The 22,728-nt window shown below is 44.4% G+C and overlaps 1 protein-coding gene across 1 annotated transcript in view; it reads right to left on the bottom strand.

Annotated features, from left to right (window-relative positions):
• Positions 1 to 6,806: 6,806 nt before the first annotated feature.
• The window catches only part of CIMAP1D (CIMAP1 family member D), a 283,639-nt gene continuing 267,717 nt past the window's right edge, over positions 6,807 to 22,728 (bottom strand). Inside the window, exon 5 of the mRNA XM_073586331.1 lies at positions 6,807 to 7,528. Within this exon, the coding sequence (XP_073442432.1) occupies positions 7,044 to 7,528 (485 nt within the window). The 3' untranslated portion in view covers positions 6,807 to 7,043. The remainder of the gene's footprint in view (positions 7,529 to 22,728) is intronic.

Here is a 22,728-nt window from a genome sequence, read left to right as displayed (position 1 = left end):
TCAATGGAGATAAAGCAATTGTCTGATCGTGTGGAGCAGCTCGCTGCGGAAGTGCGGGGAATTTCCGCCTACCTTGCTCATTCACATGCTGCTGAACCAAAGATTCCTGCACCTGATGTATTTTTTGGGGATCGGTCTAAATTTTTGAATTTCAAAAATTGTAAATTATTTTTTGCCTTGAAGCCTAACTCGTCGGGGAGCTCCGCGCAGCAGGTTAAAATTGTCATCTCTTTGCTGCGTGGCGATCCCCAGGATTGGGCGTTTTCTTTGAAACCAGATGATCCTATTCTGACTAATGTTAACATGTTTTTTCAAGCCTTGGGGTTGTTGTATGACAAACCTAAAGCCATTGATCAGGCTGAAAAGACCCTGCTGGCATTGAACCAGGGTCGAGATTCTTCAGAATTGTACTGTTAAAAATTCCGAAAGTGGGCGGTACTTACTACCTGGAATGATAATGCCTTGGCTGCTCTCTTTCGGAAGGGTTTGTCAGAAGCCGTAAAAGATACTATGGTGGGATTTCCTGTTCCCTCTGGTCTTGACGATTCTATGTCATTAGCCATTCAGGTTGATCGGCGTTTGCGCGAACGCAAAACTGCACGAGAGGTGTTGCCACCTGGTGAACAAATGTCTGAACCTATGCAATGTGATAGAGTTTTGTCCAGAGAGCAGCGTCAGGAGTTCAGAAGGCGTAATAAGTTGTGTTTTTTTCTGTGGAGATGCCTCGCATATTATTTCTGTCTGTCCTAAACGAGAGAAACGCTTTGCACACACGTTTTCTGTTGGTGGTGTTCAACCTAAGTTTCTTTTGGCTATTACTCTGATCTGCTCCCTGTCCACATTTTCCGCCAAGGCTTTTGTGGATTCGGGAGCAGCCCTAAACCTAATGGACTTGGATTTTGCTAAACGTTGTGGATTTCCGATGACACCTCTGCAGACGCCTATCCCTTTGAGGGGGATTGATGCTACTCCTTTGGCTAAAAATAAACCTCAGTTTTGGACCCAGGTGGTAATGCGGGTCACCCCAGACCATCAAGAAAATTGCAGATTTTTGGTGTTGCATAATCTGCATGATACCATTGTTCTGGGGTTTCCCTGGTTACAAATTCATAATCCAGTTTTGGATTGGAAATCTGTGTCTGTGGTGAGTTGGGGTTGTCGGTGTGCCTTTAGTGAGGCTCCGGTGTTTTCCACCTCTCCTCAGTCACATGATGTTCCTGGTTATTTGGCGGACTTTTATGATGTATTTAGTGAGAATGAGTCTGCGTCTCTGCCTCCTCATAGGAGTTATGACTGTGCAATTGAACTGAGCCCGGGGTGTAAATTTCCCAAGGGTCGGCTCTTCAATTTATCTGTACCCGAGCACGAGGCTATGCGATCCTATATTAAGGAGGCATTGGAGAAGGGTCATATTAGACCATCCTCTTCACCCTTATGTGCCGGTTTGTTTGTTTTTGTAGCCAAAAAGGATGGATCATTAAGACCTTGTATTGATTATCGTGCCCTCGACAAAATTACTGTTAAATATCAGTATCCGTTACCCCTGATTTCGGAACTATTCTCTAGAGTTAAAGGTGCTTGCTGGTTTACCAAGCTTGACCTCAGGGGGGCGTATAATCTTATTCGCATTAAGCAGGGGGATGAATGGAAGATGGCGTTTAATACTCCGGAGGGACATTTTGAGTACCTGGTGATGCCTTTTGGGCTCACTAATGCCCCTTCTGTCTTCCAGTGCTTCATGAACGATATTTTCCGAGATTGTCGATAAATTTTTGATTATCTATCTGGATGATATTTTGATCTTCTCCAAGGATTGGGATTCTCATGTGGAACATATACGGACTGTGTTCCGGATCTTGAGGGAGAATTCCCTGTATGTCAAAGGATCTAAATGCCTTTTTGGAGTACAGAGGATTTCTTTTTTGGGATTTATTTTGTCTCCGTCAACTATTGAAATGGACCTGGCCAAGGTACAGGCCATTTACGATTGGGTTCAGCCCACTTCTTTGAAGGCCCTCCAGAAGTTTTTGGGTTTTGCTAATTTTTATCGGAAATTTATAGCAAAATTTTCTAGTATTGCCAATCCATTGACTGATCTGACTAAGAAGGGTGCTGATGTGTTAAATTGGTCTCCGGAGGCTGTTTCTTCCTTTCAGGAGCTGAAGCGAAGATTCTCCTCCGCCCCGGTTTTGCGGCAACCTGATGTCTCACTTCCATTCCAGGTAGAGGTGGATGCTTCTGAGATTGGTGCATTAGCTGTTTTGTCCCAAAAGGATCCTGTAACATCTAAAATGAATCCCTGTGCTTTCTTTTCCCAAAAGTTCTCTCCATCTGAACGTAACTATGATGTGGGGAATCGGGAACTGTTGGCCATGAAATGGGCATTTGAGGAGTGGAGACATTGGTTGGAGGGAGCTAAGCATCAAGTCATGGTCCTTACTGACCACAAGAATTTGATTTACCTAGAGTCGGCTAAGCGCTTGAACCCTAGACAGGCTAGGTGGGCCTTGTTTTTTACACGTTGTGATTTTGTGGTTTCTTTTCTTCCTGGAACTAAGAATGTCAAGGCTGAAACCCTCTCTAGGAGCTTCTTTGCTGATTCTCCTGTGGTGACCAAGCCTGCTACCATCTTAGGCGAAGGGGTAGTTCTTTCGTCCATCTCGCCCGATTTGAGACGTGCTCTGGAAGAGTTCCAGGAGGACAAACCTGAGCGTTGTCCCAGCGGAAAGTTGTATGTTCCTGACCGGTGGAAGAAGAGAGTGATGTCTGAAGTTCATTGCTCTGCTTTGGCTGGTCATCCAGGTATTTTTGGTACTAGAGATCTGGTGAGTCGGTCCTTTTGGTGGCCCTCCTTGTCTCGTGATGTCAGGAATTTTGTGCAGTCCTGTGGGACGTGCTCCCGGTCTAAATCGTGTTCTCGCTCTAGTGGGTTGTTGATGCCTTTGCCTGTCCCCAAGAGGCCATGGACCCATATTTCAATGGATTTCATCTCTGATATGCCTGTCTCTCAAAGGATGACTGTTATTTGGGTGATTTGTGATAGGTTCTCTAAGATGGTTCATCTTGTACCACTCCCTAAGTTGCCGTCTTCCTCTGAGTTGGTGCCCTTGTTTTTTCAACAGGTGGTTCGCTTGCACGGGATTCCTGAGAACATTGTATCTGACAGAGGAGTTCAGTTTGTGTCTAGATTTTGGAGAACTTTCTGTTCCAAGCTGGGAATTCCGTTGTCCTTCTCCTCTGCTTTTCACCCTCAGACCAATGGGCAGACAGAGAGAACAAACCAGACCTTGGAGTCATATTTGAGATGTTTTATTTCCGCTGATCAGGATGATTGGGTTTCATTTTTGCCCTTGGCCGAATTTGCTTTAAATAATAGAGCTAGTTCTGCCACTTTGATGTCACCTTTTTTTTGTAACTTTGGGTTTCATCCTCGATTCTCTTCAGGGCAGGTGGAGGCCTCTGCCTGCCCAGGTGTTGATACTGTGGTGGAGAGAATGCACCAGATCTGGGACCAAGTGGTAGATAAGTTATCTCTCTCCCAGGAAAAGGCCCAGCGGTTTTCCAACCGACATAGGACCATTGGTCCCCAGTTTAAAGTTGGTGATATGGTGTGGTTTTCATCAAGAAATATTGCTATGAAGGTGGCTTCTCCTAAGTTTAAGCCTAGATTTATTGGACCTTACAAGATTTTGGAGATTATTAATCCTGTCTCTTTTCGTTTGGCTCTTCCTGTCACATTTAAAATCCATAATGTGTTTCATAAGTCCTTGTTGAAGAGGTTTGTTGAACCTGTTGTTCCGGGGGTGCCACCTCCAGACCCTGTATTGGTTGAAGGTAACATGGAATATGAGGTAGAGAAAGTACTGGATTCTTGTCTGGCGAGACGGAGACTCCAGTATTTGGTTAAGTGGAAGGGTTATGGTCAGGAGGATAATTCCTGGGTCTCTGCCTCTGATATTCATGCCAAAAGATTGGTGCGTGCCTTTCATCGGGCTCACCCTGATCGCCCTGGTGTCGTGGTTGAGGGTTCGGTGACCCCTCCTCAAGGGGGAGGTACTGTTGTGAGTTCATTTTCCCCTTCACTACTGAGGCCCGATGAACTCCCTCTTCTGGTAAGGAAAGGTAGTGAGCCTGATTATCAGTCACCTGAGCCTAATGATGATGACTGGCTGAGTGGAGTTACGGACTGGATATAAGGCTGCCGACGCCCTTCTGCCCTGCGGGTGATTTCTCTGTGGGATGCTTGGAGACCAGTCTGAATTCCTGCTCTTCTAAAGCTAAGTTTTTCTGCTCAAGCTTTTTGCATTTGTGTTTTGACTTTGTTTGCTTTGTTTTTCTGGATTTCTGCCATTCCTTGCTGGAGTGAGCTGAATTCCTTTAGCTCTGTCTTCTGAAAATACTGGAGTGCTGATTTAGTTTTGAAGCCTAGCTGCTTCAGGGTATTTTTTCATATCAGCTGTTGGCTTATGTCTTTTATAGGGTTTTGGCAAATTGCAGACAGCAACCGTCCTTTCCTGTCCTGTTTAGTTTAGCTTTGGCCCCATCATTTGCTCAAGCCTATCTTTCTATCTGTGTGAGTGTTTTTTCATCTTGCTTCACCGTCATTATATGTTGGGGGTTGCCTTTTACTTTGGAGTCTGCTCTGGGGCAGTTTAGTTTTCCTTTTCTGTCTTTAGGCTATGTAGTTCTCCGGCTGTGATCGAGGGGTCTAGGGCACCGTAGGAACCCCCCACGGCTACTGCTAGTTGTGTTGATAGGTTCAGGAGTCTGCAATCTGATAGTTGCCAACTTCTCTGGTTTTCTGGACGTAGCTTCTATTTTTTGTGTCTGCCTCCTACAGTGACTCATTCATAACACATAACTGTAAACATGGTTACCTGGTTAGGGTTAGATGATTTGCTCCCTCCTTCCCGTGCTGAACCCGTATCTACGCCTCTGGCTTGCAGTGAGAAGCCTAGACTGTCTCCCTTGTGAACTACAGTATAGTGAAATGAAACTGGCGATATATTACAAGCATTGCTGAGAATGTTAGACAGGTGTCACCTTCTGCAGATTTCATCTTTTATATTGCATTTTGCAGGTAGTACAAGTGACGAGAGAAATGCTGTGTTACAATTTATGTATTTCTGGATTAGATACGTATAGTTATTAGAGAGTTATTTCAAAGAATTAGAATTGTTCATAACTGAACAGCAAGTACATACTTGTGAGTACCTTTTTGTTGATCCATGTGAATGATTTTGATTTAAGGTGTTAAGAAAGAGACTAGGAGAAGGAATGTTTCCCAATGTTTTAGTTCTGCAAGGTACACATCTCAAATAAGTTTCTAAAATCGTTTCCAAAGTGGCATGCTGATATAAATGGGCAAGAATCTCCGAATAATAATACAAACACTGGAAAAATCGTCAATAAACATGGTTGACAATACAACTATCTTTCACTCCACATAATGTTTATATTAATATTTTAGAAGGGATTGTCTGTCTGTATTGGCTACGAACTTTTTAGCTCTGTTTATTGACCATGCTGTATACTTTCTATTTGTTTGGTCCAACGACTTACTTTCAACATCATACAATGCTTCACGTGAACAATTCCTTTTAATATGAGTACATTCTCCCACTGGGATGTTCTTTATGACCTGATATGGATGACAGGAAATTGCATACAGCATCACATTACACCGCAGTAGGCTTACAGAAAGACGTGGTTGTAATACGTTAGGAAAATCTATTCACTTTAATTTGATTGATAAATCATCATCCATAGATCATTTCTGATTTGTATTTTTGCTGACAATTGAGCCATACATAAGAGCAGATATGTGAGCAGACCCACATATGATAATGGGTACATGTTCTAGCCACAAAAAAAGAACGCATATGTGAAAGACAGACATCACTATTTCCATGGATGGAACAGTAATCTGCCGCATGTGAATATGTGCCAAATACTGGAATAATCCAAAATTGGAACGAATACTGTCATTTTCCTATTGTATAATATGTTATAGAAAGTTTAACAGTTAAGGCTGAAGTTTCTAACATCATCATCATGAGCATTTCAAAGATAATAAAGATAAAGAGGCATCTGCTGCTGAAAAGGGAGTGTATGCTGAGATAAGAGGAATAGAAAAATTACAGATAACTATGACTTGGCTGCATACAAAAGGGCAAAGTGCTTAAAGAATCAGTTGTTGCTTTGGAAGGGTCACTATCAATTTCATGGTAATAAAGGATAAAATGCTTTTGTACTGCACTACTGCTTCCATTGATGGTTAGAACACTAGCAGCGATAACATTAATCATAGAATCGTCGAGTTGGAAGGGACCTCCTGGGCCATCTGGTCCAACCCCCTGCTCAAAGCAGGATTCGCTAAATCATCCCAGTCAGATGTCTGTCCAGCCTCTGTTTGAAGACATTGATACAAAACACCCTCTATCACCCCATCGGTGTCCCCACAAACTGATCTCAGGGTGTCAATGGGATGTCATGACAACCAGTGATCTATTCATGGTTATCAGGTCTGACCTCTTTATTAGACAATATTAATAGGATAAATTATGCCTACAAAGTCACAAGTTCAAATACAAATCAAACGCCAATTAATCACAAAAAAGTAACTTTATTATTATAGAAGGGGACACACATTTAAAAGCATATAACGAAAAAACATATAAAGAACATAAGAATGTATAAAGACAGAAAGAGCTCAAATAGTAAAGTGCAAATAGTTCAAATATAAAGGTCCATGAGGAACTAAGTCTAAAGCAACACATGCATAAACCCATGAGCAGCCAATTCACTGTTACTTCTAGAACCTTTACCCACCAGGAATCTGTCCAGTTGGCAAGATGACCTGTCTGGACCTAATGCTATGGTAAGTAATGCTAAGTAGTTACACAGATCATCAAATTTTTTTATGTTAACATTAACTATCTCTTCGCTAGAATGTTAATTTACAGTTTAGAGATGGAAAATGTTTATTTTATCTATCATGATTTCAACCTTTTCCTTTTAGGAATCACATATATGATACAAAGTTAGTTGGGTACTTCTATTATTAGAGGAGTAGTATAATCAGAGTGTCGAATACCCATTGAGCATGCTGGTGCTTTTCTCTTTTGACTTGTTGCTTTCTCTGGACTATGAGCACCAGGACCTGGAGTGGCATACTCTGCTTTTGAAGTCTGATGTCGACCAAGCATGGAGAAAGCTGGACCTCTTCGCAAGAAGCTGTTATTATCCGTTTTGTTATAGTGAGCTGGACCAGGTGTATCACACAAATCTTCAGAATGCCCTCCACGATGTATTCTGCCAGAGAGACTGAAGGCAGGAGCAGAGGCTTTCAAAGGCACACGAGGACCCACCACTGGGGGCAAGGAATATGTGTTTGGAGCGGGTACCTGATCTACTGATCTGTACCGTGTTCTGGAACCAATTGAGTATGACGGTGGCTTTCGATGTGCTGGAATAAGACATTTCTCCGGTTTATATACTCCAGGACCTGGGATCATCTCCTTATTATCTATAAAACATACAGCAATGGTCATTAATTAATTGTTAAAAAGAGTAGGTTTACAACTTTAAAAATAGACACATTTTATCCTCAAATTAAAGGGGTTGAAAATTCAAAACACATTTTAAAAATTACCATTAAATGTATTCTAAATATTATAAACTAAATATGATTATTTAGAAAACTAAAAAACTGTTATTGCCAGAAGTGTCCCAATCTTCAGATATCAACTACAGTCCCAAGTTTGGCCCCAAGCTTGACATAGGAAAGAGCGTTCTGTGTTGATACACCATCATATTAATTTAAATAAACAAGGTGGTCTCTACATATGTCTATGCACTCGCTGTGACAAAGAGGGGGCTGTCTTAAAGCGAACCTGTCACCAGGTTTGGCCGATACGAGTTATGGCCACCACCTTTCAGAGCTTATCTACAGCATTCTATAATGTTGTAGATAAGCTCCCAATCTGACCTGCAAGAGAAGAAAAATAACTTTATTATAGTCACCTGTGGTGTGGTCCGGTCCGAGGGGTGTCACTGGTCCGGATCCTGCCATCTTTTTGCAATGCTGCCCTCATGCTTGTGTCATGGCTCTCCGGCATTGCGCTCCTGCACAGGCGTACTACTCTGCCCTGTTGAGGGCAGAGCAAAGTACTGCAGAGCGCAGGCGCCGGGAAAGGTCAGAGAGACCCAGAGCCTGCGCACTGCAGAAATTTGCTCTGCCCTCAACAGGGCAGAGAAGTATGCCTGCATAGGATCATGATGATGGGGAGCCATGAAGCAAGCATGAGGGCGGCATTGCAAGATGATGGGAGGCATGACCAAGACCTGCGACACCCATCGGACCGGACCGCCCCGCAGGTGAGTATAACAAAAATATTATTCTTCTCTTGCAGGTTGGATTGGGGGCTAATCTACAGCATTATAGAATGCTGTAGATAAGCCCTGAAAGGCGGTGGCCATAACTCGTATTTGCCAAACCTGGTGACATGTTCACTTTAACTAGCTAAAGAGGATTGGAGTATAATTTGGGGTGCATGCAGCATGTAGGTGCATGTTCACATTGGCCACTAAACAGTCAAAACCTAAGATTAAAACTAAATAAGCAAATATCCTGCATTACATATAGAAATAGTCCATGAAATTAATATAGGGTACTAAGTTAATATAATTTTGATTAAAAAAAAACGTAAAAGCCATCTCACCATGTCAAGATGACCTTATTTGGGATGGCCTCAACCTCTAGTATTAAAAACCTTACCATATGTCAAGTGACATAATGTGAATAAAGGACTGAGATCTGGCTAATGGACACTCAGCCACAGTGAACTATATAATTGTATTGTCCATTCAAGGACAAGGGAGGCCACACACTTATTTACACAAAGCGCAAAAAAACTTGCACAAAACCTAAAGAGATGAACTGGAGTATAAGTTGTGTGTATGCAGCATGTAGGTGCATGTTCACACTGGCCGCTAAACCGACAAAACCTAAGATAAAAACAAAATAAGCAAATACTCTGAAGTAAATAAATAGCATTAGTGCAGGAAAATAATATAGGATACTTAGTTAGCATTATTCACATTATATCACTTGACATATGGTAAGGTTTTAATACTAGAGGTTAGTATTGTTCCGAATAGGGTTACCTTGACATGATGGGATGGTTTTTATGTTTTTTTCACCAAAGTTATGTTAACTAAGTACCTTATATTATATTCATGCACGATGGCTATTTATTTACTACATTTTTTTATGTGCTTATTTTGTTTTTATCTTAAGTTTGACCCAATGAGCAGTCAGCTAGCTCCCTTCAAAACAGCGAACATATCTAAAGCCTCATTTTTAAAAGGTGCCATCTAACCTATGTCTTACACGTCTCTATGATAACGTAATCTTCCGTGGTTAAAAAGGAACTGTAGAGTTTTCCTTTCTTATTACTGGTAGTGCTTATCCCCCTAATAAATAATCCTTAGGACGAATTAAGACATACATGAAACGCACTGGCCGCAGGTCTCCCAACCTCAACTGAACAACCTTACAGTTAAATGAGAGGCTGTTGAGTTTGAGTCGGGAGATCAGGACACGACCGCAGAAGAATCAAGTTGAAACGTGTGTTGGGGTGCAGGGACACAGCATGGACTTGATCAGAACCCTGTCATTTAGGTAACAAGTACGCTTATACCATTTATAACTTTGATTCACCACTAGTGGGAACTTTGTATGTTAGGTTGATATCTACAATTATCTATAGGCATAGTTACCACAATTAATCATAGCTTGTAATTACTTGTTTGCTATCCTTTTTCGGAAACTTGTATGTTAGACTGATGGGCATTACTTATGAGTATACTTATAATTAATGCTAATTAATGCCTGTTACCCTGAATTTTGCCCATAATGGTTCTGTGTCTGCATCTCCTCTTGGTTTGAGGCGCCTTTTACTTACATTTTTATTTATTGTATAAATTCTGATAATTAATAAAGAATTACATTGTTATATAACTAATACTCTTAAAAGACACTTCTTAAAGGGAACCTGTCAGCAGGATTGTGCTGAGTAACCTACAGACAGTGTCAGGTTGGCGCCATTATACTGATTACTTGGGTTGAAAAAAATCTGTCTTGTGGTTGTTGTTTAATCTTTATTTGTAGTTTTCAGATAATGAGATTCTCATGCTTCGGGCCACCCTGGGGTGGGGGGCTCTTTATGTGATATTCAGCTTAGATATTCATACTGATGGCTTGTGGCAGGTCACTGATCCTTCAGTAACCTGCCCCCTATTTTACATACTGAATATAATATGTTTTGAAAAAAAAAATTCACATTCATTATGCAGGCGCCAATGACATCGCCTATATTGTAGCATGAAAGCATCTATAATGTCCATTTAATTATTTTATTTTGTGATATAAATTTATTCAGAAAAAGAAAAAAATCTCTCTCAAAATGGAGCTGGCTGCGACATCTTGGTGGAGACAATAATTTCTTCCCTTAGCAAAATGACAGTGGTGGCGCCTACGAGTAACATCTATTGGAATCATATAATTATATTATATTCAGTATGTAAAATAGGGGGCAGATCACTGAGGGATCAGTGACCTGTCATAAGCCATCAGTATGAACACCTAAGCAGAGCACCACATAAAACCCCCCCACAGGCTGAACACGAGAATCTCATTTAGGCTATGTGCCCACGTTGAGTTTTAATCCGGACACTCAAAACCGGACTCCTTCCCAGAAATCGCGTGTTTTTTTCCGCGCGATTTTACCGCGATTATGGTCACGATTTTCGAGTGCGATATTCAAGCACTTTCCAAGCGATTTGAAGAATCGCTTGGAAAGTGATTGACAGGTTGGTCACACTTGTCAAACATAGTGTTTGACAAGTGTGACCAGCTTCTTACTATTGAGGCCGCCTATGCGGCATCAATAGTAAAAGATAGAATGCTAAAAATGATTAAAAAAAAATAAATCCGGGTATATTTACCTTTCGACGTCCCGCGCAGTCTCAGCGACGCTCCCGTTCCCAGCGATGCCTTGCAAGACCTGTGATGACGTTGGTCTCGCGTTGCTATAGCGATCTCATGAGACCACTAGAGTAACGCGAGACTACGTCATCACAGGACCTTGCCGCAAGGCATTACTGGGAACGCTGAGGCCCGGGAAGGCTGCGCGTGACACCGGAAGATAAATATACCCCGATTTTTTTATTTTTTAATTTTTTTTTACAGGGGTATGGTACCCAGGGCCTGGAGGACAGTCTCCTCTCCTCCACACCGTGGGTACCAACCGCACATGAGACGCTTAACTTCACGCATGGTGGGCATAGCCACATGCGGGAAGTAAGCGGTTCTCATGCATTCCTATGGGTGCGGAATCGCGGCAATTCTTGGTGATTCCGCAAAAAAGAATGAGCATTCTGCATTTTTTTCCACGATGCGATTCCGCCGCGGAAAAAAGCGCAGCATTAGCACAGCATGTGCGGAATGCCATAGAAATGCATGGGGTGCATTCTGTACGAGTTTTTTAAACATTTTCGCAGCGTTTTCGCGCCGAAAATCGCAGCAAAAACGCTTAAAAATCGCATCCTGGGCACACAGCCTAAGGCTAGGTTAACATTTGCAGTTGAGTCCGCAGAGTATCGTACGCAACCACAAACGCATGTAAAAATGCATGAAAATGCATGAAAATGCAGTATATTTTAGCAGCATCATCTTACGCATGATGTCAAAAAATCGCAGCGTTTTTATGCGTCTGCATGCGTTTGCGTTTTTTAGGCACATGCGCTCCATAGGGAAAAAAATTTCCAGGAGATTTTCCTTGACACAAGCCATGCCCAATGGGCATGTCTCATGGGATTTCTGTATATAGACCCTTGTACAGTTGAAATCCTAAGATTTTGCTGCTGTATCCTGCGTCAAGATGGATCTTTGCATGGAGAGTTTCTATCGGAATCTGGATTTGGATATCAACTTGCCTTTGCTTGTGAGAAAGAACGGAAAAGACATAGACGGAGAAAACGGCGTCGGCGCTTTTGGCAACACCCCATTGTTGAAGTCTGGGATAGCTGTGGAGGCTACCACTCCTTATTCAGTGAGCTCCGTGAAAACCCAGAGAAATTTTTTGACTACACAAGGATGTCTCAAGAGAGCTTCCGGGATTGTTGGGTCATGTACAAGGAGCCATCAGCAGGCAGGACACCCAGCTCCATAGAGTGATTCCTGCTGAGGAATGTCTGCTGGTGACACTAAGGTGTGTAATATTTTAAAATAAACGCCTGTCATAATTATAATTGTTGTGCAATGTACTCAATTTTTTTCCTTTTTTTGTTTTTCAAAACCCCTGTTGTAAATAATATTATTCTGCACTTTTTTTCTTTCTCTGTTTGGCAGATCCCTCGCTACCGGAGAGAGCCTATCATCACGCCATTTCCATTTCCGGATTGGCGTTTCCACCCTTTCTGCGATTGTTGCAGACACCTGCCGGGCTTTGTGGGACGTTCTGCATGAAGAATTTATCCCCCTACCCACCACAGAAATCTGGCAGGAAACTGCAGAAAAATTCTGGGAAAATTGTAATTTCCCCAACTGTTTGGGAGTAGTGGATGGAAAACATATTAGAATTGCCAAACCGACTAAGTGGATCCGAGTACTTTAATTATAAAAAATACTTCTCTATAGTGCTCATGGCGAGTGCAGCTGTGGACTATCGATTTCTCGCCGTGGACATTGGTTCTTTTGGCCATGATAATGACTTCCAGACATTTAAAAACTCAGACATGGGCCAACGGTTGTATGGGAATAATTTTAATTTTTCCCCTGCCACGACCTCTTCCCAACACTGAAGGCATGCCAATGCCATTTGTTGTGGTTGGGGATGAGGCCTTTCAGATGTGTGGAAACCTCCTTAAACCTGTCACACTCACACCCTGACTGGTGGGCATGAGCCAGGAGGTTGTGGCTCCACTGTGCCACAAACCAGACTACCCTGAAAGGGGCACGACTAGGACAGCTACCTTGGTCTTCACTGGAGCCTCTGATAGTGAGGTCAGGCTTGTGCAGCAGGTAGCTGCCAGGTGCCACTTCATAGTGGTGTCTGGCTGTGGCTGCTGATCCCACTCGGGGAGATGGAACACTAGGACAGGTGTGGGCAGCAGGCACAACTGGCAGATGAGCACGGCTGAGACTCAGGCAGGTGGGCACGGCTGAGATACTGGCAGGCAGGGACGGCTGAGACACTGGCAGGCAGGGATGGCTGAGACACTGGTAGGCGAGCACGGCTGAGACACTGGCAGATGGGCACGGCTGAGATACTGGCAGGTGGGCACGGCTGAGACACTGGCAGGCACTAACTCGAAAGGCACAGGGACACAGGCAGGAAGGAGTGGTGTATGGAATAGGTAGAGACTTGTTCACACAGGAGGTGCAAGTACGGGAAGGATGGAAATATAGATGGGTATGAAGGAACAGGTTTGAACCTGTTCACACTGGAAAAAAACCGCAAGGCTGCGAAGAGGAGCTGCCATTAGCAGCAAGAGGTTCTGCAGCAGCAGAAGCAGAGCAAAGCAGAACTGCAGGAGTGCGGAGCAGGCAGAGCTGCCAGAGTATGGAGCACAAGCAGAGCCGCAAGAGTACGAAGCAGGCAGAGCCGCAAGAGTACGAAGCAGGCAGAGCCGCAAGAGTGCAGAGCACAGGCTGATCTGCTAGAGTATGGAGCAAGCAGAGCCACAAGAGTGCAGAGGACACAAGGACAGACACAACAGGAAAAAGGGCAACAGACAAGGAGACTGACAGACAGAGGAAGGACAGAGTTAAGACAAGGTAACGGTGCAAGACAAGGCAAGGATGAAAAGCACAGGGACCAGGATATACTGCATCCTGGAGGGTGGACAGGACAAGTACGAGGCAAGGCTAGGAACAAGGACACAGAGACCAGGATATTCTGCCTCCTGGAGGGCGGCAAGACAGGCACGAGGCAAGGCTAGGAACAAGGACACAGAAACCAGGATATTCTGACTCCTGGAGAGCGGCAAGACAGGCACAGAGACAGGACTAGGAATCAAGCCTCCAGAGAAGGCGAAACACAGGACAGGATGTGGCAACTCAGCAACAAGACACTAACTGAGTTAAAAAGAGAATACCGTATGCAATACTTGGAGAGGTGCACAAGTAGGGTCCCACACCTTGTGTAAAGTAAGAAAAACTTGGCATTCAACTTCTGAATAGATGCAGTTGTATTTAATGCAGCCAAATTAAACAACAAAACGTTTTGGCCTCATGTGGCCTTCATCAGTTAGCTATGGATAGAAGATATAAATAAAACATGTAAATATTAGAGTTGAGCGATACCGTCCGATATTTCAAAGTATCGGATCGGAATGGATCGGCCGATCTTTAAAAAAAGTATCGGTATCGCCGATTCCGATACCGGAAGTCCCATTCAAGTCTATGGGACTTCTGGTATCGGAATAAGAAAAACCCTGTTTTTGCCTTGTACAGCCTCTCTGGGGTCTGTACGGGCCTTTCGGGGGGCTGTGCCGGCCTGCCAGGGGGTCTGTGCAGGCTCCGGTGGTCTGTGCCGGCCTGCCGGGGGGCTGTGCCGGCCTGCCGGTGGTCTGTGCAGGCTCCGGTGGGCTGTGCCGGCCTGCCGGGGGGCTGTGCCGGCCTGCCGGGGGGCTGTACCGGCCTGCCGGTGGTCTGTGCAGGCTCCGGGGGGCTCTGGCCGGCCTGCCGGGGGGCTGTGCCGGCCTGCCGGTGGTCTGTGCAGGCTTCGGGGGTCTGTGCAGGCATCGTCCGATGGGACTACAAGTCCCATCGGGCGATGCCTGCTACCATGACAGTGATTGACACATTAGCCAATGATGGGACAGTAGTAGTCCCATCATCCGGCTAATGTGTTGAATGTAAAAAAAAAAAAATAAAAAAAAAAAATTACATGCTACATACATACAACATGCATACTACATACATGCTACATTCATACTACATACATGCTACATTCATACTACATAAATACTACATGCAACATACATACTACATATATACTACATACATACTACATGCATGCTACATACATACTGCATGCTACATACATACTACATGCTACATACATACCACATATATACTACATACATACTACATGCATGCCACATACATACCACATACATACTACATACATACTACATGCATGCTACATGCATGCTACATACATAACACATATATACTACATGCATGCTACATACATACCACATACATACTACATGCATGCTACATACATACTACATGCTACATACATACTACATATATACTACATGCATGCTACATACATACTACATGCTACATACATACTACATATATACTACATGCATGCTACATACATACTACATGCTACATACATACTACATATATACTACATGCATGCTACATACATACTACATGCTACATACATACTACATATATACTACATGCATGCTACATACTACATGCTACATACATACTACATATATACTACATGCATGCTACATACATACTACATACATACTACATATATACTACATGCATGCTACATACATACTGCATGCTACATTCATGCTACATACATACTACATACATACTACATGCTACATACATACCACATATATACTACATACATACAATACATTCATACAATACATACATAGACATACAGTACATATAACATAGAGTAACATACTTACCAATACTTGTCACATTGTTCCCCGAAGCCATTGTCTTTTCCGGAATAAATATTAACATAACAAACCACAAAAATACTCACCCACGATCCAAAGCAGTCCACGAGTGTGTCCCACGACGATCTTGGGTAGAGAACTGCAGCATCAGCTGATGCTGCCGTTCTCTACGGGCTGTAGGAATCCAATGACGGAAGGTAGGTATCCTTCCGCACTGTATTCCTCCGCCACTTAAAAAAAAAAAAAAAAAGTCCCTAGTCTCACTTTATGCCATTGCTGTGTGGGATACCTACCTTCCGTCATTGGATTCCTACAGCCCGTAGAGAACGGCAGCATCAGCTGATGCTGCAGTTCTCTACCCAAGATCGTCGTGGGACACACTCGTGGACTGCTTCGGATCGTGGGTGAGTATTTTTGTGGTTTGTTATGTTAATATTTATTCCGGAAAAGACAATGGCTTCGGGGAACAATGTGACAAGTATAGGTAAGTATGTTACTCTATGTTATATGTACTGTATGTCTATGTATGTATTGTATGAATGTATTGTATGTATGTAGTATATATGTGGTATGTATGTAGCATGTAGTATGTATGTAGTATGTATGTAGCATGCATGTAGTATATATGTAGTATGTATGTAGCATGCATGTAGTATATATGTAGTATGTATGTAGCATGTAGCATGTATGTAGTATGTAGCATGTATGTAGTATATATGTGGTATGTATGTAGCATGTAGTATGTATGTAATATGTATGTAGTATGCATGTAGCATGCAGTATGTATGTAGTATGCATGTAGCATGCAGTATGTATGTAGTATGCATGTAGCATGCAGTATGTATGTAGCATGCATGTAGTATATATGTAGTATGTATGTAGCATGCATGTAGTATATATGTAGTATGTATGTAGCATGCATGTAGTATATATGTAGTATGTATGTAGCATGTAGTATGTATGTAGCATGCATGTAGTATGTATGTAGCATGCAGTATGTAGCATGCAGTATGTAGCATGTATGTAGTATATGTAGTATGTATGTAGCATGTAGTATGTATGTAGCATGCATGTAGTATATATGTAGTATGTATGTAGCATGTAGTATGTATGTAGCATGTATGTAGCATGCATGTAGCATGTATGTAGCATGCATGTAGCATGCATGTAGTATGTATGTAGTATGTATGTAGTATTTTTTTTTTTTTTTTTTTTTAAACATTTAACACATTAGCCGGATGATGGGACTACTACTGTCCCATCATTGGCTAATGTGTCAATCACTGTCATGGTAGCAGGCATCGCCAGATGGGACTTGTAGTCCCATCGGACGATGCTTGCACAGACCCCCGGACATCAGCACAGCCCCCCGGCAGGCCGGTACAGACCCCCACAGGGTGCACAGACCACCGGCAGGCCGGCACAGCCCCCCGGCAGGCCGGTACAGACCCCGGGCAGTCCACACAGCCCCCGGCAGGCCGGCAGAGACCCCCGGAAGGCCCGAAATGACGGTGCATCATGATGCGCACACACCGCGCATCATGATGACGTCAGGCTGTCAATCAACTTTGAACTACCGATTCCGATGCCGAATTCCGATATTGAAAAAATATCGGAAGTCGGTATCGGAATTCCGATACAGCAAGTATCGGCCGATACCCGATACTTGCGGTATCGGAATGCTCAACACTAGTAAATATACATCCATAGTTATAATAGTGCATATAAAGAAAGTATATACAAAAAGCCTCAGAATCATGGGGCCATGGTCAAAACATAGAAAAAATACATGAGAATAAGCAGGAAGCTTCAGTGTAAAATGCACAAAAATATGAGAGCTGGACAAAAGGAGGTAATAACCACCTACCAGACTGCTCAGAGATAGGAAAAGATCTTGTTTAATGAAACAGGTAGAGGAATATATCCCTAAGATAAAGGAGAGGGCGGTGATTAGAGAAGGCTAGTCCATGCTAAAAAACTAATAACAGGCAAAGAACGTATAATGTGAGGGCAAACCATTTAAATGCGGCCGCTGGTAAGTAGCAATATACACTCACTGGCCACTTTATTAGGTACACCTGTCCAACTGTGTGTTAAGACTTAATTTCTAATCAGCCAATCACATGGCGGCAACTCAGTGCATTTAGGCATGTAGACATGGTCAAGACAATCTCCTGCAGTTCAAACCGAGCATCAGTATGGGGAAGAAAGGTGATTTGAGTGCCTTTGAACGTGGCATGATTGTTGGTGCCAGAAGGGCTGGTCTGAGTATTTCAGAAACTGCTGATCTACTGGGATTTTCACGCACAACCATCTCTAGGGTTTACAGAGAATGGTCCGAAAAAGAAAAAAAATCCAGTGAGCGGCAGTTCTGTGGCCGGAAATGCCTTGTTGATGCCAGAGGTCAGAGGAGAATGGGCATACTGGTTCGAGCTGATAGAAAGGCAACAGTGACTCAAATTGCCACCCGTTACAACCAAGGTAGGCAGAAGAGCATCTCTGAACGCACAGTGCGTCGAACTTTGAGGCAGATGGGCTACAGCAGCAGAAGACCACACTGGGTACCACTCCTCTCAGCTAAGAACAGGCATCTGATGGCTACTTTCAGCAGGATAATGCGCCATGTCATAAAGCTCGATTCATCTCAGATTGGTTTCTTGAACATGACAATGAGTTCACTGTACTCAAATGGCCTCCTCAGTCACCAGATCTCAATCCAATAGAGCATCTTTGGGATGTGGTGGAACGGGAGATTCGCATCAGGGATGTGCAGCCGACAAATCTGCGCCAACTGTGTGATGCCATCATGTCAATATGGTCCAAAATCTCTGAGGAATGCTTCCAGCACCTTGTTGAATCTCTGCCACGAAGAATTGAGGCAGTTCTGAAGGCAAAAGGGGGTCCAACCCGTTACTAGCATGGTGTACCTAATAAAGTGGCCAGTGAGTGTATGTGGGCGCAATGCTGCACAGTGTCCTAATGGGAGAAAACGATGTATAAATATAAATGGAGAAACCGGGGACAGAAGATTCATAAAAATCGGCAAAAACCACCAGGTCGGCCCATAATGGCGTCCACTAATTCTATTCTGTCTCCAGTGTCCATATTTTTAGAGAAAATTCTGACACCATTAATACTCTTCACTCCTTCATTTCTCCTTGACACAGGAGCCTTTTTGGACACCATCAGGAACCTAGGCCCTATCCCACAAGAAGCCCTCCTTGTTACGTTTGACGTTAAAGACCTCCACACCTCCATTCCCCACAAGGAGGGCATACTCTCTCTCAGCCTCCTACCTTGACAATAGACAGATCAACCTTTGCATTGATCTTTTAACCTTGGTCCTGACATTCAATTTCTTCATGTTCCAAAACAAAGTTTACTTACAGACCCGTGGGACCGCAATGAGCTCGAATGTAGCACCCCCGTATGCAAATTGCTATAAGGCCAATTTTGAGGACTTGGTCATCTATAAAAGCCATCTCTTCCAAGAAAACATTCTTGTTTGGAAACGTTATATAGATGACATCTTTTGCATATGGGGGGCTCATTCGAGTCCCTAAGCCAATTCTTTGATTTACTGAATTCTTCCTGGCCTGATCTGGGTTTCACCATGACTCACGACTACCATAAGCTCAGCTTTCTGGATATGCTGGTCATTAAATATGACCAGGGTAATTTAAGTACGGATCTCTTCACCAAGAGCACTGACCATAATAGCCTTCTACATTATGATAGCTTACTCCCTATCTCCATGAAACAGGCCATCCCTAAGTCCCAACTTAACAGGGTTAACAAAATTGTGTCAGACAGTACTGTACATCAGAGTCAGTGATAAGCGGTCATAGAGGAGCGCTTAGGAAGCAACCCAGGGGCAGACAAGAATGTCAGGTCTCCACCGCAGCTCCAGACGAAAACCTCCAATGGAGGATAGGAGCAATGAGAAAATGGAAACGGTCTTAGGAGCGCAGGAAAGAGACTCAGACAAGAGATGGGGTTAAACCACAATGCGTTTCGATGGAGAATCCATCTTCATCAGGTGGAAGTGAAGACAGATTCTCCGTCGAAACGCGTTGTGGTTTAACCCCATCTCTTGTCTGAGTCTCTTTCCTGCGCTCTTAAGACCGTTTCCATTTTCTCAGTACTGTACATCAAACATGCATCTCTGAGATGCAATCCAAATTTCACGAAAGGGGTTTTCCTGACAATACTTTGTCAACCCCTACAGCATCTCACACTACCAGTCATCGGTCCATGGGTACAGGCATACCGTTTGTAAACACCTTTCATCCTTTTGTGTACAAACTACATAGGAACATACGCCAACATTGGAACTTACTGTTACACCCGTTCCCCATCCTGGCGTTGCGCCCAGGTCTGTCGCTGTTACACCTGGCCCCCGTCCTGGCGCTGCATCCAGGCCTGCGGCTGCTCTCCATTCTGGGCACTCACCTCGAGCCTCTCAGGCTGCTGCTCAGCGTTCTGTCCTCCTTCCTGCCTCCTCCTCCTGGCATCCTGTGAGGAGATCTGTAGCTAAGACTATTAGGGCACGCCCGCCCGCTCTTGCCTTCTTAAAAGGGCGGCGCGCATTATTAAAAAAATACAATTAACCAATGGCAGCTCACTGGCTGCTATTTCTGGCCTCTCCTCCATAGGGAGAGCGCCGGAGCAACGAGTATCTATCATTGCCACATCCGGTTCTCATGCTAACCTGTCTGTGCTGCATCTGCAGTCTCTGTGCATTGTCTAATGCTCTCTGTTTCCACAGCATATCAGTATAATGTGTTACCTGGTCATATCAGCAACCATCTGGGCCTAAGCCATCCCGTTCTGCCTACAGCCATCCGAGTCCAAGGACTGTGTGAAGGTCACTGGAACCAAATCCTTACCAACTTACCGGATCCAGGACCCAGCGCATTACGGACTCTGCTCTAACTTTTGTTATCCCTTTTGGTCCCGCTGGGAGAGCTGCCACGTGTTCGGGGTCTAACTGGAGGTAGCACCTGTGTCCTCTGGGTATTCCATTCTGGCCCTGCCTGAGGGGCTTTACTACGGGTGCCCGGGGCTCACTAGTCATGCCCCCTTCGGAGCCCCCCGGACCGTGGTCCCGAGGTTCCACTTAAAAGATAAAAACGAATGTGAACTTCACCATCTCTGCCTCCGCTTCCATTCGTTACAGATTGCTCAAGCCATGGAATCCGTTGGACCCCAGAGGCTTCCGACGTTGGAGTTGTGCCAAGAGGTGACCCGTTTAAGAGATCAACAGGATAAGATCACGACGTATCTACGTAACCTGTCCACCCGCATGGATTCTCTGCAGAACCGGCTGCTCCTGATTCAGCTAGCAACACCCAGGTACCTGCTGTCATGACAAGCAAGGGCCCCCGCCTGGCGGCTCCTACCCGCTTCCATGGTGATCCCACTCAGTGTCGGGGTTTTCTCAATCAGTGTACCCTGCACTTCGAAATCTTGGGGCATATGTTTACTTCTGACCGTGCCAAAGTGGGCTTCATTATGTCACATCTAGCAGGAGAGGCTCTCGCCTGGTTGAATCCATTATGGGAAAGAGGAGACCCGCTGGTTAATGATCTTCAATCTTTCCTAGAGACTTTTCGCAGGACCTTTGATGAACCCGGCCGGGTCACGTCCACCACTTCTGCCCTGCTTCGCTTACGCCAAGGAACCCTCACGGTGGCTCAGTATGCTGTTCAGTTCCGCACCCTCTCGTTTGAGCTATCCTGGAACAATGAGGCCTTGCTGGCTACCTTCTGGGAGGGCCTATCTGGAAAAATTAAGGATGAGCTGGCGGGACGGGACAGGCCTACCATCTTGGATGACCTGATTTCCTTGGTGACACGGATTGACCTGTGTTTTCAGTAGCGTTCCATGGAGATTAAGCGTGAGAGGAGGTCCTACCACCTGGTCTCTAATTCTTCCAAAATGTCTACCTCATCCTCTTCTCCAGAGGCTATGGAGGTAGATCGAGTAAGTCTGGCCAGTCGCCGCCAGGAGGCGCGTCGCAAAGACGGAAGCTGTCTGTACTGTGGTAGTTCCGAACACCTGATCCGCTCCTGTCCAAAGAAGCCAGAAAACTCCTGTGCCTAGGCTCGGGAGGAGAGGCCACCCTAGGTAGAGAATGTTCCTCTCCTTCATTGCAGATCTCAGTCTCCGTGACCTGCAGAGCAATAAAATTTTCTGGACTTATGTCTGTTGGACTCTGGAGCCACCGGAAGCTTTATCCAGCAGACGCTTGTGGATCGCTAACACTTACCAGTTCAGGCTCTTCCCAACCCGTTGTGAGTAACCGCTGTCGATGGCCAGCCTCTGACTGAACCCGTCCAGTTCCAGACTGAGCCAGTGGAACTCCGGGTAGGTTTTATGCATTCTGAAAGAATCCATTTTTATGTGTACCCTGGTTTGTCTCACCCCTTGCTTCTAGGTTTGCCTTGGTTTCAGAAACATGAACCAGTCCTTAATTGGAGAACAGGCGAAATTCTACGTTGTGGAGATTCCTGCTCGGCCGTTATTCAACCTGGATTGAACCAGCTTCACCCCCAGTCCAACCTGCTACCCTGCCTTGGTTACCATCCGCTTACTGGTCCTTCTCGGATGTCTTCGGGAAAAAGGAGGCTGAAAAACTTACCCCCCACAGGTCGTATGACTGTCCAATAGACCTTCTTCCTGGAACATCTCCTCCCCATGGGAGAGTTTACCCTCTTTCCCAGGCAGTGACTCAGGCTATGTCAGACTACATCCAGGAGAACTTGGCCAGAGGGTTTATCCGAAAATCATCGTCACTGGCAGGAGCAGGCTTCTTCTTCATGAAAAAAAAGGACGGATCCCTGCGGCCCTGTATCGACTACCGAGGGCTGAACCAGATCATGGTAAAAAACAGGTACCCTTTGCCTCTAATTTCAGAACTGTTTGACTGTCTCCAAGGAGCCAGGATCTTCACCAAGCTGGATCTCAGAGGTGCTTACAATTTGATCCGAATCA

This window comes from Dendrobates tinctorius, unplaced genomic scaffold (assembly GCF_039654945.1).
Source record: "Dendrobates tinctorius isolate UK_male_01 unplaced genomic scaffold, ASM3965494v1 ptg000092l, whole genome shotgun sequence".
In the NCBI taxonomy this organism is placed as follows: Eukaryota; Metazoa; Chordata; class Amphibia; order Anura; family Dendrobatidae; genus Dendrobates; species Dendrobates tinctorius.
This window is presented reverse-complemented; position numbering and strand designations above follow the sequence as displayed.